Source organism: Sus scrofa, chromosome 1 (assembly GCF_054392235.1).
Source record: "Sus scrofa isolate SSC_HxYL_T2T_F1_AM1 chromosome 1, Sscrofa_HxYL_maternal_Yorkshire_Landrace_v2.0, whole genome shotgun sequence".
In the NCBI taxonomy this organism is placed as follows: domain Eukaryota; kingdom Metazoa; phylum Chordata; class Mammalia; order Artiodactyla; family Suidae; genus Sus; species Sus scrofa.
The window spans coordinates 128,709,471-128,732,905 of record NC_139383.1 but is presented as its reverse complement, the minus strand read 5'-3'; the positions used below and the strand labels follow the sequence as shown (position 1 = coordinate 128,732,905).

The 23,435-nt window shown below is 39.2% G+C and overlaps 2 protein-coding genes across 7 annotated transcripts in view; both read right to left on the bottom strand.

The window, feature by feature from the left end:
• Positions 1-2,418, bottom strand: part of MYO5C (myosin VC) — a 129,143-nt gene extending 126,725 nt beyond the window's left edge. For both annotated transcript variants that reach the window (XM_005659597.4, XM_021095283.2), the window contains exon 1: positions 2,234-2,418. In XM_005659597.4, coding sequence (XP_005659654.2) covers positions 2,234-2,260 — 27 coding nt within the window. In that variant the 5' untranslated portion in view covers positions 2,261-2,418. The remainder of the gene's footprint in view (positions 1-2,233) is intronic.
• Positions 2,419-11,171: 8,753 nt separating this feature from the next.
• The window catches only part of MYO5A (myosin VA), a 232,704-nt gene continuing 220,440 nt past the window's right edge, over positions 11,172-23,435 (bottom strand). For 4 of the 5 annotated variants that reach the window (XM_013992979.3, XM_013992982.3, XM_021095257.2 and 1 more), the window contains 2 exons: positions 17,530-17,610; positions 11,172-17,226 (listed from right to left, as the gene is read on the bottom strand). In XM_013992979.3, the coding sequence (XP_013848433.1) occupies positions 17,074-17,226; positions 17,530-17,610 (234 nt within the window). In that variant the 3' untranslated portion in view covers positions 11,172-17,073. The remainder of the gene's footprint in view (positions 17,227-17,529; positions 17,611-23,435) is intronic. The other variant, XR_014811231.1, reaches the window with a different exon arrangement.

Below are 23,435 nucleotides of genomic sequence, written 5' to 3'. Positions count from 1 at the left end.
CTCACCTCCCTCAAGCATAATGTTTTATATACAGAAAGTGCTAAACAATATTTTATGGAAGATAAGTGCCTGTGTTTAGTGCAGGAAGGGAGATTAGACAGGGGCCAGACAAGTAATAGCAATGTAAAGGTGAGGGGGCAGCCTGCAGATCATGGAGTAGGTGTGGATGCCACATAGGAACTGGCTGCCACACAGGGATCCCTGAATGAACAGCCCACCTGTCACCCTTCTGCAGGGTCACTACTCGCCTCTGAGTGCAGAAATAAGTTTCAGGTTATTTTAAAACAGTGTGTGGCTATGGCTATGCAGGGAAACAGAGCACTCCAGGGGGTTCAATATGGCCAAGGGTCCCCAGGTGCAAACTATGACTTAGGCCAATTAGCTAGATCTGCAGACTTGGGAAGGTGGGAGGGAGTGGTAGGGAAGCAAGGGAGGGAGTTTAAGATTTTGTCTCAACTTAAGGAAGAACTCTTTAACAAAGCTAGTTCTCTAAAACCTAAACAGCCAGTTTCACAAATGGGGGAACTTCCCACCTCTGGAAGTGACAAAGGGGCAGCTGGCCACCTGAAAAGGAGGTGGCAGCCAATGGACACAGGCACTTACTTGGACACAAAGGAGATAGAGACAGCCATCAAGGCTCCTTCTTGGGAGTTCCCTGGTGGCTCAACGGATTAAGGATCCAGTGTTTCCACTGCTGTAGCATGAGTTAGATCCCTGGCCTGGGAACCTCTGCATGCCACAGGAGAAAAAAGTGTGCCTCTGGCTCTGGGATTCTCAGAATCTGTGTCCACCCAAGTTCACCTCTAGAAAACTCTTCCATATTTCTTTTCCTACACTGTGCTTGGTACCCAGTTGGTATCTAATAAATATTTGTGACATGAGGCTCTTGATGGCAGGAGTGCTCACATCTGTGTATTTTTTGCTTCAGGAAAAATTGTTATCTTAAAATGAATGAATCAACATTTTTCTCTGTCCTCCGACATACCTTCCAAGAATAGTTCTGTCCAAGAATTTTCTTTTACCTCCGGTAAGTTGAAAACCTAAGAAGCTCTGTTGGATACCTGGTGGCTTGCAAGGGTAAAACTATTCAAACACGATCTAGTTAGAACTTTAGTGAATGGAACGCACCAGAGGGGGAAATAGCCTTTGGTTAATTTTTATTTGTACTGTTACTAATTAAGCAAAATCGAAGAAAAAGCCTTGCTGAAAGCACTGAAACAAACTATTTACAACCACCTTTTACATCTTTTTAAATGTGTAAAGTGTCTTTTTAAATGTAAATCTAGGGTATGCGTCCAGGGAAATGGATGAATTCTAGACTCATCCACCTGAATAATGAGGACCATAGATTTTCCCCACAGGAGGATCTAGCTTTATGGCTATTTCAAAAGGGCCAACACTTTCACATTTTTTTTATCCAAATCATTAACCAAGCTCATCTCAGAAGGTTCTGGGCACCCTGTGGGAATGCTGGCCATCCTAGATAAGGGGTTGAGCCCTAGGATGGGGGAAGAGGAGGTTTCAGAGGAATCCGAGAGTGATTCCCTGAGTCAAGTGTATGTGAAAGATTGTTTTGTTTTTTAACAAACTGTAAAGCGCCCTATCAATGTGGGTAAAGAGCCTGTGACTGCACGTCAGGTCTGCGGGGTTCCCAGGAGCCCTCAACTTCTATGGATGAGGCCTGGGCCATATGCCCAGGCAGCTGCAGCTTCCGGCGCCAGAGGAACGAAAGTGTGCGTGCAGGTATTCTGAAGACCCAGGAACTCTAGACAGCGTCCTGACTACTGCGGTCCGAGCGTCTGTGCTGGGTTGTTCAAGGGGCTCCCAAGGGGGAAGATTACGGATGGTATTATTCGCCACTGTCTGAGGTTTTCTACGTCTCCGTGGGCAACTCTGATCCCCCCTGTGGCTCAGGAAGAGGGGCCGGGAGGCGCGGGGGACCCGGACAGACACGCGGCCCCCACACACTGGGAAGCTCGGGCCGGGAGAAGCAGCGCCTCGCATTCGGTCTTCCCATCCCGAAGGGACCCAGGTTCCCAGGGGGCGCCTTCCCGGCGAACACGGACCTAAGCCCTGGGACAGGACGCGGGGGATGCGGGGGCACGCCGCTCCCCAAACCTCCAGTCCCTAGGCGGCCCATCCCCGCCGCGAGGCGCCAAGTGCACAGGTGCGCCTGGGCGCCAAGTACAGTCAGCACGATCTTCCCTCCCGCAGGTCGGGGCACCCTGCCTACCTGCGTGTACAGCTCGGCCACAGCCATGGGCGGGAGAGGGCAGTTCGAGGGCCGCGGAGGTGCGATGCTCGGGGGTTGGGCCGGTATCTCCGAGGCACGGGGTCAGGCAACCATCAGCGTGGGCCCCACAAATCAACGCTGAGCCATCTTGCAGGGGAAGTTTTCCAGAACCAACTAACTTTCCTGAGGGCTGGAGGCCCCGGCGGAGAGTCGCGGATTGGTCCGTCCCGGCCCACCTGGCGAGGCTTTGCTGCGATTGGCGGGGCGGGGGCGGCGGGGGCGGCGGGGGTGGGTGGGGGGAGCTCTCCTCTGGCAGGTGTCCGCGGTAAAATGGGTCCACCTGGCGGGAGACGGAGAGCTCGGCCAGAACCAGCAGGACTGAGAATTCGCTGACTCCCAAGGCAGGAAACAGGTGTGTTCTGAGGTGTTCCCAGCCCAAGTTCTAGCTCCCCAAGGAGCAGAGACTATAACTATTTGCATAGAAAACCTAAGAACATCAACTATTAGAACTTGTTAAAAAGTTCGGCCAGGTGACCATATTCAAAATCAGATATTAAAAGGAATAATTTTCCTTTATATGAGCAATAGCTATTTAGTAAATACTGCAGAAAGTAAGACAGAAAATAAGATATTTGCAATATCAACGAAAATATAAAGTACCCACTAACAATGCCCTTGGCTTTTGTGGAGAAATTGTTTAAATTTCTCTTCAAAGGCATAAAAGAAGGCCCGAATAAGTGGGGAAGACATGTTGTTTTCATGGATGGGAGTATTCAATATTGTACAGGTATCAATTGTACCCAAGTTAATATGCAAGCCTAATAATATTGGAATCAAAATCCTAGCAGAGCTTTTGGAGGATTGTAAAGTTATTTTATATTTTATATGGAATGGAAGTCCACATATAACTAAAACAGTTCTCGAAACAAAGAATAAAGAGGAGCGATTAGTCCTACCATATATTAAGTGATATCACAGAGTCATGGTCATTAAAACAGTGATATCACACGGGTCATGGTCATTAAAACAGATACTGGCATGAGAATGGATAAGTGAACAATGGAACAGAATGGAGTGCACCAACATGATCCTGCATTGTCTAGTGGTGTGGAGAAGATTATTGAATAGAAGGGCCCATTATGTGGAAAAAAACAAAAGCAAGTTGGCAGCAAACACTGCATCCAAAAATAAATTCCAGATTAAAACTTAAAAGTAAAATCAGGAAATTATTTTCAACACTGTAATACCTTTACAATTAGGAAAAGAAAATTTTTCCTAATTGAAAAGAAAAAAGGGAAGAATGAGTTAAGAAAGAATGAGTTAAGATACAAAGTATCACAGCCATAAAGGAAAAAAAAGATGGATCGAGGTCATCCAAATAAGATTGCTGTTCAGTGAAGAAAACCATTCACAAAGTCAACAAACTAGGAAATATATTTGAAATTTAAACAACAAATGACTAGGGTTCCTTGATGGCCTAATGGTTAAGGATTTGCCTTTGTCATTGCTGTGGCTCAGGTTCAATCCCTAGCCTGGGAACTTCTGAATGCCATGGCGAAAAAAAAAAAAAAAAAAAAAAGACTCTAAACAACAAATGATTAATATCTAGAATATTAATCTAGGAGATGTAAGAAACTATTGTAAATTAAAGATAAGTCCAGATTTAAATATTGGACATTTGACAGAGGAAAAGAGAAGGTATTTTGCACATGGGGACACTCAAATGGCTAATTAGCATATAAAGAGATGTCAACTTTGTTATTAGAGAAATACAAATGGAAACAACAAGATATCACTTCATGACCACAAGACTGGCAACAACATTTGGGTTGGACAACATCATATGCTACCTAGGATGTAAGAAATAAGAACTTTTTTGCTCACACAACTGGTGAGAATTATAAAGTCATCCCTCAGATACAGAGGGAAGACTGGTCCCAGGACCACCAAGGATACCAAACTCCTTGGATGCTCAACTCTCGTATAAAATGGCATAGTATTTGCATATAACCTATGCAATCCTCCTGTATATTTTAAATCATCTCTAGATTTCCTATACTATCTAATACAATGTAAATTCTATGTGAATATTTTCTGGAGCACACAAATTCAAGTTTGCTTTTTTTTTGAACTTTCTGGAATGAATATATATGTATATTTTATCTGATGGTGGTTGAATCCATGGAAGCAGAGCCTGTAGGTATGGAAGGCTGGCTGTAATGATCCTCTCATTCTAGAGAGCAATTTGAGACTATTTAGCAAAAATAAGATTAGGCAGAAAAATTCTTACGTAGTCACCCAAAGAGACAGTTAAGTAAATGTTCATACAACATGGTTATATACCAAAGAGTTGGAAACATTAACTATCCATCAAAAGAGCAATAAATAAGTAAAATAGTGTATACATACTATGTAAAACTGTATAGCTACTAGTAGGAATGGACATAATCTGCCTATATCACTCTGAGAGATAAAAACAATGCTGAATAGATGTCTAGTACAAGTCTTGCATATATTTTAAAACTCACAAAAACTGCAATACTATACATTGTTCATGGATACCAGTGTGTGTAAATGAAAGTGTGGGTGATAAATAACAAAGGCATCCACTAAACATACAGACATGGATATTTATGAGGTTGAGGGAAATGGGATTGGGGATAAAGAAAAAAGGGAAATCAAAAGTATTAAAAAGGGCTTGATGTGGACCAATCACGATAGATGCTAGAAAAAGAGAATTATGGTAAATTCAATTTTGTGCAACTTATTGTCCAAAATAATAACATAAAGAAAAAGAAAAGGCATAAAGTGAGTAGACACAGCTGTCCATTCCTCAGAGTTAAGAAAGGAATCCAGGAGTTCCCGTCGTGGCGCAGTGGTTAACGAATCCGACTAGGAACCATGAGGTTGCGGATTCAATCCCTGGCCTTGCTCAGTGGGTTAAGGATCTGGTGTTGCTGTGAGCTGTGGTGTAGGTCGCAGACGAGGCTCGGATCCCGCGTTGCTGTGGCTGTGGCGTAGGCCGGTGGCCACAGCTCCGATTCGACCCCTAGCCTGGGAACCTCCATATGCTGTGGGTTTGGCCCTGAAAAGACACCCCCCCCCAAAAAAAAGGAATCCAAAGGTCTAAGTGCTTTTTTCTTTACAAAAATTTTTTATTGAATAAAGTTATACACAAAAAAAGTGCACATGTAACAAGTGTATAGCTCCATTATTCGAATAGATGGAACACAGCAACACACCCAAGTTAACAACCACTCAGCCCAGACATAGAACACTTCCAACATACCCAAACCTTTCATGTCCCCTTCAAGCCATTACCCCTCAAAGATAACCACTGTCATGACTTCTATCACCATGGGTTTGTTTTACCTATTTTGTATGTTTTTATAAATGAAATTGTGTTTATAAGTTTTTGCATCTGGCTTTTTACATGGCATTTATCCATGCTGTTGCATGTGGCTCTACTTTGCTATTTTTCGTTCCTATATAGTATTCCACTGTATAAATACACTACATTTTATTCATTCTCCTCTTGATAAGTATTTGGGTTGTTTTAGCATGTGGTGATAGATTTAGGGCATTCCACCCCAAGATGTGCTTCTCTGGCATATGAATTATTTTGAGCTGAAAATAAGCAGGGTCCAAAAGACTAAGGAAGAATCTTTGAACTCTCCTCTTACTGCTGGAAATAATTTCAGATAGGAGGCCTGCCCCAGGAAGGCTCTATCACCATAGATAATTACAGTAAAATGTGAATTACGGGTGGTAGACAAGAAGGAACCTTGAAACGTCTGTTTGCTCAAAGTCCTCTCTGTCTTATTGCCTTTAGATGGGCCAGCAACCATTTGTTACCAAGTATTAATCCGTTTTATATTCCTGAAATTAGTTTTCTTCCCTGTGAAGTCTCAGATTCCCCCCATCTATTTCTCCTTAGTCCAGAATATGTGTGTGTGTGTGTTTGTGTATACACACCTCATCTTACCTTGTCTTTAGAAGTCTTCATGCTCATGTAGATTCTTTATGCACATGGATTAACTTAGATTTTCTCCTGTTAATCAGCCTTATTTCCTTTTAGTTGCCAGCCAAAAGAACTAAAGGGGGAAACTCTCCTCCCCAAAGGGGCTATTATAAGTAATTCTGCTATGAACATGTTTATGCAGGTTTTTTGATTCACAGATACATACTTTTCTGTATGTACATAAAGGAATGGGGTTGATGGATCACAAGGTATTCAATGCTCAACTTTAGTAAATTTTGCAAGAAAAACTTGCAAACTTTTAAAACTTTTATCAATTTCTGCCCCCATCAACAGTATATGAGGAGTTCGCTGGTAACACAGTGAGTTAAGGATCCAGCATTGTCACTGCTGTGGCTTAGCTACAGAATAGTTGATTTATAATATTGTGTTAGTTTCAAGTTTAGAGCAAAGTGGCTCAGTTATATATATACTTTCCAGATGATTCTCCATTACACATTACAAGTTATTGAATACAGTTTCCTGTGTTATATAGTAAATCCTGTTGCTAATCTATTTTATGTACAGTAGTTTGTATCTGTTAATCCCACACTCCTATTTACCCCTCCCCCTTTCCCTTCCCCTTTAGTAAACATAAATTTGTTTTCTGTGTCTGTAAGCCTGTTTCTGTTTTTTCATATAGATGTATTTTTTTTGTTAAAAAAATTTTTTTTTTCATTTCCAGCGCCACACCTGTGTCATAAGGAAGTTCCCCGCCTAGGGGATGAATCGGAGCTGCTGCTGCTGGCCTACACCACAGTCACAGCAATGAGGGATCTGAACCACATCTGTGACCTACACCAGAGCTCACAGTAACGCTGGATCCTTAACCCACTGAGTGAGGCTAGGGATCGAACCCGCATCCTCAAGGTTACCAGTCAGATTCATAACCCACTGAACCACAACAGGAACTCCCTAATGTGTATTGTTTTTTGATTCCACATGTAAGTGACATCACATGATACTTGCCTTTCTCTGACTTCACCAAGTAGAGTATTCTAGGTCCATCCATGTTGCTGCAAATGGCATATTTCATGCTTTTTTTTAAAATAATGATTTTAATTTTTTCCATTATAGCTGGTTTACAGTGTTCTGTCAATTTTCTACTGTACAGGAAGGTGACCCAGGCACACATACATTCTTTTTTCTCACATTATCATGCTCCATCATGAGTGACTAGATATCGTTCCCAGTGCTATATAGCAGGATCTCATTGCTTATCCATTCCAAAGGCAATAGTTTGCATCTATTAACGTTTATCCATCATGCTCCCTCCTCCTTCCCCTTGGCAAACACAAGTCTGTTCTCCATGTCCATAATTTTCTTTTCTGTGGAAAGGTTTATTTGTGCCATATATTAGATTCTGGGCATGTGATATCATATGTATTTGTCTTTCTCTTTCTGACTCACAGAATGGGAGAGAATAATTTCAAATAAAGCAACTGACAAGGGCTTAATCTCTAAAATATACAAACGACTTACACAACTCAACAGCAAAAGAGCCAACAACCCAGTTGAAAAATGGGCAAAAGACCTGAACAGACATTTCTTCAAGGAAGATATACAGATTGCCAATAAGCACATGAAAAAATGCTCAACATCCCTGATTATTAGAGAAATGCAAATCAAAACTACTATGAGGTACCATTTCACACCAGTCAGAATGGCCATCATTAGTAGTAGCTTCATACCAATCAGAATGGCCATCCAAATAACAAATGCTGGAGAGAGTTTGGAGAAAAGGGAACCCTCCTGTACTGTTGGTGGGAATGTAAATTGGTATAACCACTATGGAGAACAGTATGGAGGTACCTTAGAAATCTATACATAGAACTACCATATGACCCAGCAATCCCACTCTTGGACATATATCTGGACAAAACTTTCCTTGAAAAAGACACATGCACATGCACCTGCATGTTCATTGCAGCACTATTCACAATAGCCAAGACATGGAGACAACCTAAATGTCCATTGACATATGATTGGATTAAGATGTGTATATATACACAATGGAATACTACTCAACCATAAAAAAGAACAAATAATGCCACTTGCAGCAATATGGATGGAACTAGATACTCTCATACTAAGTGAAGTATCATGCTTTTTTAATGGCTGAGTAATATTTCATTGTGTAGAGATACCACATCTTCTTAAGCCAGTCTTTTCTTGGTGGCACTTGGGCTGTTTCTATGTGTTGGCTATTCAAAACAATGCTGCAATGAACATGTGTGCATGGGTGCATGTGCTTTTTGAATTAGTGTTTTTGTCTTTTCTGGACATATGCCCAGCGTGGGATTGATGGATTATATAGTAACTCTATTTTTAGTTTTTTAAGGATATTCCATTCTGTTTTCCATAGTGGCTGCACCAATTTACCTTCCCAGCAAGAGTGAAAGAAGATTCTCTATTCTCCACATTCTCTCCAGCACTTACTAGTTGCAGACTTTTTGATGACCAGTATGAAGTGATCACTCACTGTAGATTTGACTTTCATTTCTCTAATAATTAGGAATGTTAAGCATGTTTTCATGTGCCTAATGGCCATCTATAAGTCTTCTTTGAAGAAATTCTATTCAGATCCTCTGCCCATTTTTGAATGGGTTGTTTTTCAATACTGAGTTGTATGAGCTGCTTGTATATTTTGGATATTAACCCCTTGTTGGTCACACCATTTGTACATATTTTCCCTCATTCTGCAAGTTGTCTTTTCATTTTTATGATGGTTTCCTTTGCTGTGAAAAAGCTCTTAAGTTTAATTAGTCCCACTTGTTCATTTTTGATTTTCTTTCTTTTGCTTTGAGAAACTGATCTAAGATAATAATTGCTACAATTTATGTCCAAGGATGTTTTGCCTATATTCTCTTCTGGTTTTATGCTGTTATGTCTTATATTTAGGTCTTTAAACCACTTTGAGTTTATTTTTGTATATAGTGTGAGGGAGTATTCTAATTTCATTGATTTACAGGTAGCCGTCCAGCTTTCCCAATACCACTTATTGAAGAGATTCTTTTCTCCGTTGTATATTCTTGCCTCCTTTGTTGTAGATTAATCAACTATAGGTATGCAGGTGTATTTCTGGGCTCTCTATTCTGTCCCATTGATCTATATATCTGTTTTTATGCCAGTGCCACAAGGTTTTACTTACTGTAGCTTTGTAGCATTGTCTGAAGTCTAGAAGTGTTATGCCTCCAGCTTTGTTCTTTTTCTTCAGGACTGCTCCAGCAATTCGGGGGTCTTTCATAGTTTCTTATAAATTTTAGGATTTTTTGCTCTACTGTGAAAAATGTCATGAAGATTTTGAAAGGAATATTGCCTATAGATTGCTTTGGGTAGTAGGGCAATTTTAACAATATTAACTCTTCCAATCCAAGAGCATGGAGTATCTTTCCATTTCTTTGAATTATCTTCAATTTTCTTTATCAATGTCTTGTAGTTTTTAGCATATAAAAACTCTTTCATCTTCTTGGTTAAGTTTATTCCTAGGTATTTTATATTATTTTTTGGTGCAATTTTAAGTGGGATTTTAAAAAAACTTTCTTTCTGATAGTTCACTGTTAAAGAAATGCAGATTTCTCTATATTAATCTTGTACCTTGATACCTTGCTGAATTCATTTATTAGTTTGAATAGTTTTTGTGTGGAGACTTTAGAGTCCTATATATATAGAGTATCATGTCATCTAACATTCCCACTGTTTTTACTCAGAGTTCAGTGGTTTTTCATGGAAAACCACTACTAATTTGTTGTATGCTGTTGGTCAGCTTATAAAGCCCTGAAGTTCTTATTTTTGACACTTTTGTCCAGTGTTGCTTTTTTGGACAAAGAGCTGAGAGCTCCTCAGTCTCCCATACCAGAGGTCAAAAGTGTACTCAAAGTAGATTTATTGAGATAAAATTGTCACAGCATACACTTCACCCATTTAAAGTATACAACTCAGTGGTTTTTAGTGCAGTCATTTTAAAACATTTTCATCATCTCAAAAAGAAATTCTTTGCTCTTTAGTTATTGCTCCCTATTCCCTGACTTCACTCCTCCTCCCAGCCCTAAGCAAGCACCAATCTACTACATGTCATCTCTTTCTCTTAGCCTGGGTAGAGGCTTATCAAGTTTATTGATCTTTAAAAAGAACTGGCTTTTGGTTTCACTTATTTTCTCCATTAATTTCCTGCCTCAATTTCACTGATTTCTGCTCTATTTTTTTTTTTTTTTTTTGTCTTTTTTTGCCATTTCTTGGGCCGCTCCCGCGGCATATGGAGGTTCCCAGGCTAGGAGTCTAATTGGAGCTGTAGCTGCCAGCCTGCGCCAGAGCCACAGCAACGCAGGATCCGAGCCACGTCTGCAACCTACACCACAGCTCACGGCAACACCGGATCGTCAACCCACTGAGCAAGGGCAGGGATCGAACCCGCAACCTCATGGTTCCTAGTCGGATTCGTCAACCACTGCGCCACGACGGGAACTCCTCTATTTTTTATTATTTCTTTTCATCTGCTTACTTTTATATAATCGTTCTCTTTCTTAACACCAAAAATTAGATGACTGATTTTAGGTCTTTCTTTTTTCTACTACAGGCATCCAGTGCTATGGATGTTCCTGCAAGTACTGCTTTCACTGCATCCCAGGAATTTTAGGTTGTACTTTTATTTTAGTTCAAAGTATTTTAAAATTTCTCTAGATTTCTTTTTGACTCGTGTGTTATAAGTGTGTTGTTTAGTCTCTAAGTATTTAGGGATTTTTCAGCTATTTTTCCATCATTGATTTCTAGTTTGTTTGTTGTCACCTGAGATCATACATTGTATGATTTCTATTTTTTTATTTTTTAAAACTTTTAAAAACTTTAAAGGTGTTTTATAGCCCTAAATGTCATCTATGTTGGTGTATGTGCTGTGGGTTTATTTATAAGACACTAGCAAAATCTTTTATATCCATCTTTATTTGAACAATTTTCTATAATAACTAGGAGAATACAGCATTAACGACACACATTTACTAAGTACATTAGACAACTACAGATTTAGAGCATAAATGTCCATCTGATATTGTTTTGGTTTTCATCTTAGCACTAGGTGATATCTAGTGAAAACCCATGTTTCAAAGGCTTTTGTTGATATGAGGTGTATTATTAACTTATTTTTTTTTAATTCCATGTGAGATATGCTGGGGTGGGTTCAGTTTAAAACTAGTATTGGTTGATAACGTCTTTCACTTCTCATTACCTTGGCTTCCTTTTTAATGGATGGTTATTTTACCTAAGAATTTTTTGAAGATTAACTATATATCATGTTTTTCTGTGTAGATCAAGGTGGAATTCATTCTCTAGATCCATCTGAAAAGCTGCAGTGTTCAACGTCATTATAATTAAAAGGCATATCCATTTCACCATAAATTAACAAAGTTAGTAACTAAAATGCAATATATTAAATGTCATAAGCTCATTTCTGTGCAACATTGTGAGAGCAATTTAAAATTTCCAAGTACACAAGAAAGTCAATATTACTCCAGGGTTCCACAAAAATACATAGCTATGAATCATAAATTATAACACACATATCCACATTTAAAGGAAGAATTCACCATTTGGTGGAAAAAATTAAATGGCTCAGGTGATGTAGAAAGCCTGAAATGTAGGCTAAACTTTTATAACATATAGTAGCAATAAGATATTTGAAACTATTGACTCTGAATGTCATGAAAATGTAATGACCTACCAAGCAATGAATTTTACATACCAGCTGCAACCCCCCAAACATTTTTTCTTTCAAATATTTCAAGCAACATTATGATAATAAGAAAATGGTAGTCATTTTCAGACATCTTGTGAATATAAATACACCCATTAAATTGTGCTAATAAAATTTTAGCTAGACCAAATTGTAAAATAAAAAAAATGTACAAAATTCATTTTGGCAGATATTTTACATAGTTCCTGATCTATTGAGAAATCTACTGTAATCCCACATTGATTTAATTTAGGTTAGTACAATGAATTGGAATGTATAGCACTCTTTCCTGTTTTCACTTCATCTTTGATATATTCTTATTCTCAAAAAAACTTTTAATTAATATCCATGAAAGGTCTTATAATTTTACTTTGGAATAAAACTTTACTTAGAAAAAGTCAGTGGAAAACAATCCATTTAAATATTGCCAAGACTCTAACTTATCTCTATTTCTTCCATATGTTCATTTGCTTACTTTTATCAGAGAGTCCCCCAAACTCAGGAAACACTCTCTAAGCCCACATTTCATTGGCTCTGAGATTGTTGCTGCCTCAGAGTTCTAATACCTGTTTGGAAATAGGAGAAAAGAAAGGAAGGAGAAGGAACTGGAGAGGAGGGTCATGCAGAGAAGGAAGAAAGGACGAAAAGGAGGCCACACCCACCCAAACCCTCACAACACCTTGAGAAACAGGGCAAGATATCTTTTCCAGGCAAGACATCCCTTTTGAGAGAAGTTCCAGAGAACTTAAGGCAGCTCTAAGAGGGAAGGGATCAGGGGTTAAGGCGGCCCTCACAGCACAGCCTGAGAAGAAACCACAATGCACTTATCCACACACAGCACCTCTCTAACAAGCATGCCAGCAGCACACCCCTTGACTTCAAAGTCAACACTGATAGTCGTGTTCAAACCACACATGGACTTGTACATGGCCAGCCCAAGAGACAGCCCTCGGAAGGGACCTAGGGCTTGGCCTGGTGGCTCTAACAGAGACTCTGAGGGCCATGTCTTGTGAGTGACCTTCCTCTTAACTTTTGGGAGGCTGTCACTGTTTCCAGTCAGGCTGGAGAGTATTGCACCCTCCAGGTGGGCACTAATTCATGACAGGAGTCAAACCTAGTTATAGCAGGTAACTATGACAAAAAGGAAACCACTAGGCATGCCATCTGATTAGGACCAAGAACTTGGTACTTAATATTTACTCAGCTCCCACATACCAGTTGCCAACTCTGATGAGGAAAAAGAGCACTTCTTGCTGGGCGGGGGCACCTACAGGGACCAGGAGGAACAGAAAGGAGGCTCACAAATTTAAAGTCTCCTGCCCCACATGTGCCCTCACTGCCACAGCTGCTGCACATGGGAAAACTACACGACCGGAGGGCTGTGTGACCTCAGGCAAGTCACTGACCTTATCCCTCTTCCAAGTTATCATCAACAACTGATCAGCAGCTACCCTTTCACCTTCTAGTGCCACTGCGGGGACACAATGAGGTAACAGAGAAAGTGCACCCAAGTAAAGCACAGCCAGACACAAGTGCTGTGTCTGCATGACCTTTCCCCGGGGAACCGAAGGGCCACACATGAAATTCTGATGTTTTATTCTAAACATTTGAAGTTACTGAAGCCTCTTTGTGCATGTGCAGAAGAGAAAGAGAGGGAGAGAGAAAGAAGGGGAGGGGGGGAGAATATGAGGAAATCTCAGGATGGTGGAGGGTGCCCCTTTATCTAGGGTTACCAGGAAAGCAATTTCTCACAACACTATACTGAAATTAAAATAAAATACTTTTATGGCCTCCACCACTGTGTTATTAAAAGATCTTATCTACGTTATACATAATTACTTACCCAGAAAAAGGCAACTCTCAATTATCCATTGAAATGAAGGAAATAATAAAGCAAATGATACTGACTGACCCAAATCCCCAAATCTCCTATCAGTTGGCTGTGGAATATATACTTTTATACTTTTGCAATTGATGAATTAACACTAAACTTCATGAATTTTACCCCATATTCACCTTCCCCCTTCATTATAGTTACTCTCAGTCAGAGCAAAGCCTTAACTTAAGAAAAGCAGCAAGAAGGGAAACTGCTTCTAATTTTTCAGCTTTACTTTCTAAGGTGTGAGCTGAGACCCTGTGTAGGGTGAGTGGGGAGGAAAAGGGGCTAGTGAGACAATGAACTGCTGTTTACTCAAGAGCTTCCTTTGAATTCCTATTTTTTTGTGTGTGAGAAAGGAATTGTGAAAGAGCAAATTGTGATAATGCTAAAGAGTGGACCACAGGGAAGTGAGAACAACAGGGACTTGTGCCAAGACTGGCCTGAAGGGAAGCGCCCAGGTAGGCCAGTGGGCACCAAGAACTGACTATCCACTGCCCTCAACACAGGCTGGTGATGGGATACGTGATTTTGTTTGAAGGAAGGGAAAGAATAAACAGATACATGGGTGGGTGGACAGAGTGGAGGGCTGCTGGAGGTATGTTTGAAGCTGGGTGAGCAAGTATGGATGGACAGAGGAAAGAGAGAGCAGTCCTCTAAGCAGCCAAAAGACAGCCACAGTCAGCAGAATACTGCTGTATCCTCAAGAAGGTAGTCCACAGAGTGACTTACTAGGACTTGGGGTTTCCTGTTGGGGGTATTTTTGTTATGACTAAAGTGCTTCAGGCCACTAAGAGAAATTAATTCTGATTCCCACTTGGGGTTCCGGGTAGGTGGTGGGGAAGGTGGAGTCCTGACATATCATAATCTTTGTGTGGCCAGCCCTGGACAGGAGTAACACTGGCCCAGGTGTGAAAGAGAGGCTGTAGCACTTCGCAGCAGAAAGACAGGAGACAGGAGAGAGAGAAAGGCCCAGACTGGACGTGCTTCAGGGTAGCAGCTGCTTGGGGGAAAGACAAAGGACTGCAGTGGCAGTGGAACCTAGAGCGTGATCCTGAAGACCCAACAAGACTCAGGGTGTGCATGGGACATGCTACCCAGGACTGGGAAAAGGCCAGGGAAGATTTCCAGGTCTGAAGGGTAGAGCCTACAATCATGGTGGCATTTTTTTTTTTTTTTTTTTCAGCATCTCCCTCACCCAAGTTCTATCTATGCTCTTAGATGCTGGAACATTCAGTAATAGCCAAATGGTTTCAACAGTTCATTGTGCACTGAAAACCACACTGACAGCTAGGGAAAACTAAGAGAATCTGGATTAGTATTTTTGGTTGGTTTTGCAAATGAAAAATAAAAGTATCCAAACTGAATACAGCAGTACGCGATTGAATAAAAATTACCTAAACTAGTTAACTCTCTAAAAGCAACGTACATAAATCATGTACATTTAAGAAAGATATAGCTACACAAACCTGTGATTTTACATTTTTTAATCTCTCAGAATTAATAGGCATCAAATACAGTCTTTCCATTAGAGAGTAACCTTACTGAGTAACTGCAACTCACTTCTCTATGGTCTGAGTAGTGAGAGCAGAGAACTTCAGATGTGGAACGGACCTCAGGAATCACCTAACACTCTTACTGTATAAATGAGGAATCTGAGGGCCAGATAAGTTAACAGACAGTATTTTAATAACAATCTTTATTACTTACTTGAAAATGTTTTACTTCCATCAGTAATATTGCACATACTTTAATGTCATTTTTATAGATCTAACAGTTAAATTATATAAATCTATGATTATAATTCAGAACCAGGGTTTCTAATGAAAGCTAAGAATTTGCTTTTGCACAACTGGAAACATTTACTGTATAAGATTTGTAGGAAAAATGGAGAATACGTTTAATTGGAATTTCAGAATGTAAACTTACAGAATCTGGGTCTTATTAAACTAAATCCTCTGTAAAATTCAGCAATCATATTTTTATATAGGTCAAAGTATTTCTAATATGATGCTCTTTAAAGTATCTAGTGATACTGAGAACATTCATAGCACTTGCAAAGCCTTAAAAACTGAATCATAATTATTTATTATATACCTTCTTTTGCATAATTTATAAAATAATCAAGATTTCAAGACCAGAATCATGAATATTTTGACAATCCTCTCTAGTGACTGAGATTAATTCTTAATAAATTAAGAAGAAAGAAAACCTATCAAGGTTGAAAATATGCACTGTGGGAATCAGATGTGGTAACTAAAAATAAGTCACTTCACAGAACACTGTACCCTGCTGTGATATCCACCCAGGGAAAATTAATAAGCACATCAATGTAACACGTCCTGAAAAAATGACATCAACAATAGCCACTCTGCCTATTCTTATCCCTAAATGTCAAACATTTTGTCATATTACTACATGACTTCCCAGGGTCTGCTACTTGTGCAGGTTAATCTGTAGATATGTGCACTTAATCCAGTTAAAACTGTAATCTGATTGAATTGTAAACAGAGCTGATAAAAGAGAAGCTTTTGTTGTAGTGCCTAATAAGAACATCTCCTACCTTTTAAAGAACATAGTATGTAGCAGCAATTTAAAATGCTTAGTAAACTACAGTACAAACAGACTTTCATGCTCTAGAGCAATCCAACATTCTCTTAATATCTCTACATCATAGTGACACACAGAAGGGAGCTAAGTGACCAGTTACTTTACATATTGCCAGTTTATTTTTGTTCCAGTTTGACAGTATCAACGTAATTGATTCCTAAACTAATATGATATGTACTCAAGGGTGAATTTTCTTTCAATTCTTCTTGTCAGCACCGAGGAGGTTCCTTGTTGGTGCCTTCCTAACAACAGCTCATATCTGGAATTCATGCTTTTGATATCATTTAGATGCAGTGATAAGGATTTAAAATAAATGCTGGTAGCCGAAGACACATTTTTCTTCCTTTCTTCTGTCATTCACCTGCACATCAGTTGTGGATGCCTAACTGATCAGGGATGAGTGTTGTTATAAAGGTAACACAGCACAAAGGAGCCTATCTTTCTTTTCAAGGTGAGGGAAAGTATTCTAGGAAGAGTTCGAGTCCATAATCCTTTGTTTGGCGATGATCAGTACTATCTCTTTAAAAATATGTTTTCAGTAGCTCACTTGAAATAATGGGTTCTTATTTCAGGCAAGACATGTATTGTCAGTGTTTGCCTTGATATCATTTTCAGACCCGTGATATGAATCCCAGGCCCAGGCTGGCTGGAATCTGGATGGTTTCTAGCGCTAGGGAGGATGGGTTGAAAGGAAAAGTGACGGGAAAGATGTGTTTAGCATCCATGAGCAGTTGAGGAGAGTCTTTCCTGTCTCGTAAACGCATCTGAGAAGATTTTAAAAAGAAAAAAAAAAAAAGAAAGAACATCAATTCATTAAATCCCATAAAGATTTTTTTTGGCCAAAATTCTACCCCAAATCCTCAACTAATGAAGAATGTCTGTATTTGTTAATTTAAAGATCACTTTATTTTTCCAATAAACTCTTATCAAAAAAGTTAATGCTTTTTCGATACTATAAAAATAAGGTAAAAACAATATAAAAAACCTATATTATCCTTCAATAAATTGTAAGATTTCCATTCAAATGACTGTTGGTGATTCAAAGAAAAAAGATTGGGAGATCTTACCTGTATAGTACGAATAAATGATACAGAGACTCTTTCTTCAAACTCATTAACTGGAGTATACAAATTCAACACTTTGACAATCTGTGAGAAATGAAATGATCAATGTTTTCAACATCTTATCAAATATATACATGCTGGGTACCTGTAATCTGGAAAACCAAAAAGATCTCTACATACACTTTTCAGCTCTTCTCAGGGTTTGGTTAGGACAAGAGGGGAGAGGGAGCTGGTCTGAAGTCACATTTACCTTTGTGATTTGAATTTTTACGACAAGAATGTATTACCATAATATTTGTCCATTTTAAGAAGCAATACAAATTTGAGAAAACATGAAAAGTCAAAGTGTGCCATGTTCTCAGTCTCACAAAGCAACAATGGTTAATAATGTCCTGAGTGTTCAGCTAGTTACTTACTATATGTATTCTATATATAATATATGTAAGATTTCTGTTTTGAGATATGCAATGAACATTAAAAAATCCAAGAGCTGGAGTTCCTGCTGTGGCTCAGCAGTAATGAACCCAATGAGTATCCACTTAGTAGGTTAAGGCTCTGGCATTGCTGTGACCTGCAGTATAGACTGCAGATGCGGCTTTTATCTGGCTTTGCTGGGGCTGTGGTGTAGGCCTACTGTTGCAGCTCTAATTTGACCCCATGTGCCACAGGTACAGCCATAAAAAGAAAAAAAAAAAAAAAAAAAAAAAAGAAAGAAAGAAAGAACCACTAAAAAATCCAAGAGTCAGCACAGAAATAATCGGGCAGAAGTGGACATGTTTATACCTATACCTTGCCTCATGCTGTTGTCACTGTCCTCAAATGCCCTTCCCATATTTCACTTCCTTAAATTCAATGCCCAGCTAAATGAGAGATTCCCTGAACTGTCACTCACTGCCTCTTAGCACTTTCTTTAGATCTCTTACTGTAGAATTTGCTAGAAACTCTTGTAGAATCAGCTAGCTGGGTGTATCTGTCTTCCCTACTACACTGTAAGATCATTTTAGACAGGTATCATTCCTTATTTATTGAAGCATCTCCTCTTAGCAGCAAGTATGGTGTCTTGAGATAGGAGCTCAACTTGACATTTATCGAACTGAAGGAACAATATTATCTGTCTTGAGATAGGAGTGGCCAGCAGGGTGGAATAGGAAGACCCTGAGCTCTCCTGCTCCCATGGACACACCAAATAAAAACAGAGAAGTGGGAGTTCCTGTCATGGCTCAGTGGTTAACGAACCCAACTAACATCCATGAGGATGTGGGCTCAATCCCTGGCCTCACTCAGTGGGTTAAGGATCTGGCATTGCCATGAGCTGTGGTGTAGGTCACGGACATGGCTCAGATCTCGCGCTGCTGTAGCTCTGGCAGAGGCTAGTAGCTATAGCTCCGATTCAACCTCTAGCCTGGGAACCTCCATATGCCGCCAGTGCGGCCCCCAAAAAGACAAAAAAATTAAAACAAAACAAAACAAACAAACAAACAAAAAAACCCCAAAACCAGAGCAGTTACCTATGAGAATGACCTGAAAACTTGCAAAGATTTCCCCAACTAAAGACATCAACTAGTAACCACAATAAAATGGGTAGGATTTTTAGGATGCAGTATACTCAGGACACACACTCCAGGATAGGTGACCCACAAATGGGAAGAGTAGTGCTATTATAGAGGTTGTCCCTATGGAGTAAGGGTCTGAGTCCCACACTGGGCTCCCTAGTCTGGGGATCCTGTAATAAGAATACCCCCACTGAATGTCTGGTTTTAAAAATAGTGGGATTTATGTTTGAGAGAGTTGAAGGGCTGTAGGAAACAGACTCTGCTCTTAAAGGCTGTGTGCAAAATCTCGCATATTCTGAGACCCAGTACACAGGCTGTAATTTGAAAGGGTTCTGGGTCAGTCCTACTTGCTGATTGTGGAGAGCCTCCTGGAGAGACAGGAGGCAAGTAGGACTCCCACTGGGGACAAAGATGCTGGTGGCACCTGTTTATGCGAGCTCATTCTACCATAAAGACACTAGTGCTGGCAAGTACCACTATGGAACCCTCCCTCTAGCTTATCAGTGCTGTGGGATCACCCTCCCACCAATGGCCAGCACTAGCCCTGGGCTCTCCTGAACCCTATGGCTACCTGCACTAGGACCTGGCTCCTCCCCAAAACAGGGCACCAAAACCCACAGGAAGCAGGGAAGGACTGCTAACTGAGCCAGGGCAGTGGTTAGCCCTGCCTGCCAGTGAGCCCACAGCCCTGCCACAACAGAAGAGCCTACACAGCTCACATAGGGGGCATCCCTAGACATAGAGCTCTGATGACTAGAGAGGAACAAGCTTCTCAGCCCCATGGCATATTTCCTACAAAAGGCCACTTCTTCAAGATCAGGAAATGTAACTGAACTACTTAATACATAGAAAAAAAGATAGTGAATTGGGCAAAATGAGAAGACAGAGGAAAATGTTTCAAACACAGGAATGAGCTATAACCTTAGAAAAAGTACTAAATGAAGTGGAGATGAGCAATCTACCTGATAATGATCATAAAGATGCTCACTGAACTGAGAAGACGGAATGAACACAGTGAGCATCTCAACACAGAGAAACTATACAGAAGAACCAAACAGAGCTGAAGAATACAACAACTAAGATAAAAATATACTAGAAGGAATCAACTGTAGATTAGATGATACAGAGGAACAGATCAGTGAACTGGAAAACACAATAGTGGGAATCATTCAAGCTGAACAGAAAAAAGAAAAATTAAAAAAAATGAGTATAGTTTAAGAGAGACCCCTGGGACAACTTCAAACATACAACATTCATATTATAGAGGACCCAGAAGGAGAAGAGAAAGATAAAGGAGCAAAGAACTTACTGAAATAATACCTGAAAACTTCTCTAACTTGGGAAAGGAAACAGACATTCAGGTCCCAGAAGCACAAAGAGTCTCAAGTAATGTCAATTCAATGAGATCCACACCAAGACAGATTATAATTAAAATGGCAAAAATTAAAGACATAAAGAGAGAAACTTAAAAACAGCAAGAGAAAAGCAACTAGTTATATAAAAGGGAACTCCCATAGCACCATCAGCAGACATTTTAGCAGAAACTTTAGAAGCCATAAGGGAGTAAGGTAATATAGTCAAAGTGATTTATAACTAAGAATACTCTACCTAGTAAGGTTATCATTAATATTTCAAGGATAAAGGGTTTTATAGACAAGCAAAAGCTGAAAGAATTCACCATCAAACCAGCTTTACAGAAATGCTAATGGGACTTCTCTAAGTGGAAAAAAAAAGGCCACAACTAAAAATATGAAAATTATGAAATGAAAAAACTCAACTGAAAAGGCAAACATAAAGAAAAGGTAGTAGATCAACTACTTATAAAGTTAGTAGGAAGGTTAAAAGATAAAAGCAATAAAATAATCTATATCAACAATGAGTAGTTATGGGATATGAAAAACAAAAAATGTAAAATATGATGCCAGAAATATTAAACATGGGAAAGGGAGGAGCAAAAATGCAGGGTGGTTAGAATGTACTGGAACTCAAAAGATCATCAACCTAAAATAATCATATTTATGTTGTTATATATGAACCTCATTATAACCACAAGTCAAAACCTTTAGTAGATACATACAACCAAAAAAGAAAGGAATCCAAACGTAACACTAAACACAAGTCATCAAATCACAAGGGAAAAGAGCAAAAAAAGAAAGGCACAAAAATGAACTACAATAACCAGAAAACAACTAATGAAATAGCAATAAGTACATACCTATAAATAATTACTTTAAATGTAAATGGACTAAGTGTTACTTAATTTATTTTTTTTTAGGGCTGTACCCACAGCACATGGAGGTTCCCAGGCTAGGGGTCCAATCAGAGCTACAGCTGCTGACCTATACCACAGCCACAGCAACACAGGATCCAAGCCACATCTGTGACCCACACCACAGCCCACAGCAACACCAGATCCTTAACCCACTAAGCGAGGTGCAGGATCGAACCTGCAACCTCATGGTTACTAGTAGGATTAGTTTCCACTGAGCCACAATGGGGACTCCCTAAGTGTTACTTTAAATGTAAGTGGACTAAGTATTCCAGTCAAAACACACAGAGTGGCTGAATGGATTAAAAAAAAAAAAAAGATATATATATGTTGGTGGCAAGAGACTCAGTTCAGATCTGAAGATGCACACAGATTGAAAGTGAGGGGATGGAAAAAGGTATCTATGCAAATGAAAAAAAAGCTGAGACAGTAACATTTATATCAGTAAGATACAGAATATTTATATCAATAAAACTTAATTAAAATAGACTTTAAAACAAAGACTGTAACAAGAGATAAAGAAGGACATTATGTAATGACAAAGGGATCAATTCAACAAGAAGATATAACAATTGTTAATATATATATATGCACCCAACACAGGACTACCTAAATCCATAAAGCAGATACTAAAAGACATAAAGGGAGAAACTGAGCAATTGAGAGTTACAATAATAATGGGAGATTTTAACATCTCATTTAAATTAATGGACCATCCAAACAAAAGACAAAAGACAAAAAAATAAATAAATAACCCAAGAAATAGCAACAACAACAACAACAACAAAAGACAAAAGACAAAAAAAATAAATAAATAAATAAATAATTAAGGAGTTCCCGTTGTGGCGCAGTGGTTAACGAATCCGACTAGGAACCATGAGGTTGCGGGTTCGGTCCCTGCCCTTGCTCAGTGGGTTAACGATCCGGCGTTGCCATGAGCTGTGGTGTAGGTTGCAGACGCGGCTTGGATCCAGCGTTGCTGTGGCTCTGGAGTAGGCCGGTGGCTACAGCTCCGATTTAACCCCTAGCCTGGGAACCTCCATATTCCGCGGGAGCGGCCCAAGAAATAGCAACAACAACAACAACAACAAAAGACAAAAGACAAAAAAATAAATAAATAAATAAATGGACCATCCAGATAAAAATCAATAAGGAAACACTGGACTTAAGTGACACCTCAAACCAGGTATACTTAATAGATACATATAGAACCTTCCATTAAAAAGCAGCAGAATAAATGTTGTTCTCAGGTGCACATGGAACATTCTTCAGAAGAGATCACATGGTAAGGCACAAAACAAGTCTCAATAAACAATTTAACCTTCTATCTAAAGGAACCAGAAAAGAAGACCAAACAAAACCCACTGTTACTAGATGGAAAAGAAAATAAAGATCAGAGTGAGAATAAATAAAATAGGGACTACAAAAAAAAAAAAAAATCCATGAAACTAAGAGCTGGTCCCTTGACAAAGTAAACAAAATTGATAAACTATTAGCCAGACTCATCCAGACAAAAAGAGAAAGGGCCCAAAGAAATAAAATCAGAAATGAAGGAGAGAACTCATAACTTACACCACAGAAATACAAAGGATCTTAAGCAACTACTATGAATAATTATATGTGAATAAAATAGACAACCTAGATGAAATGAATATTTTCCTAAAAAAGTACAATCTCCCAAGAATGAAACAAGAAGAAATGGCAAATATGAACAGACCAATTACTAGCAATTAAATTGAATTAGTAATCAAAAAACTCCCAACAAACAATAGTCTAGGGGATGGCTTCACAGGTTAATTCTATCAAACATAAGCAGTAATACCTAAATCTACCCTCTTCAAGCTATTCCAAAAGAATTAAAGAGGAACACTTCTGAACTCCTTCTATGAGTACAGCAAAAAATAAAAGAAAGAAAATTACAGGCCAATATCACTGATGAACACTGTTGCAGAAATCCTCAACAAAATATCTACAAATTGAATTCAATAGTACATTAAAAGAACCATATACCACGATCAATTGGGATTTATCTCAGAGGTGCAAAATATTGTCCAATATCCATAAATTAATCAATTTGATACTATATT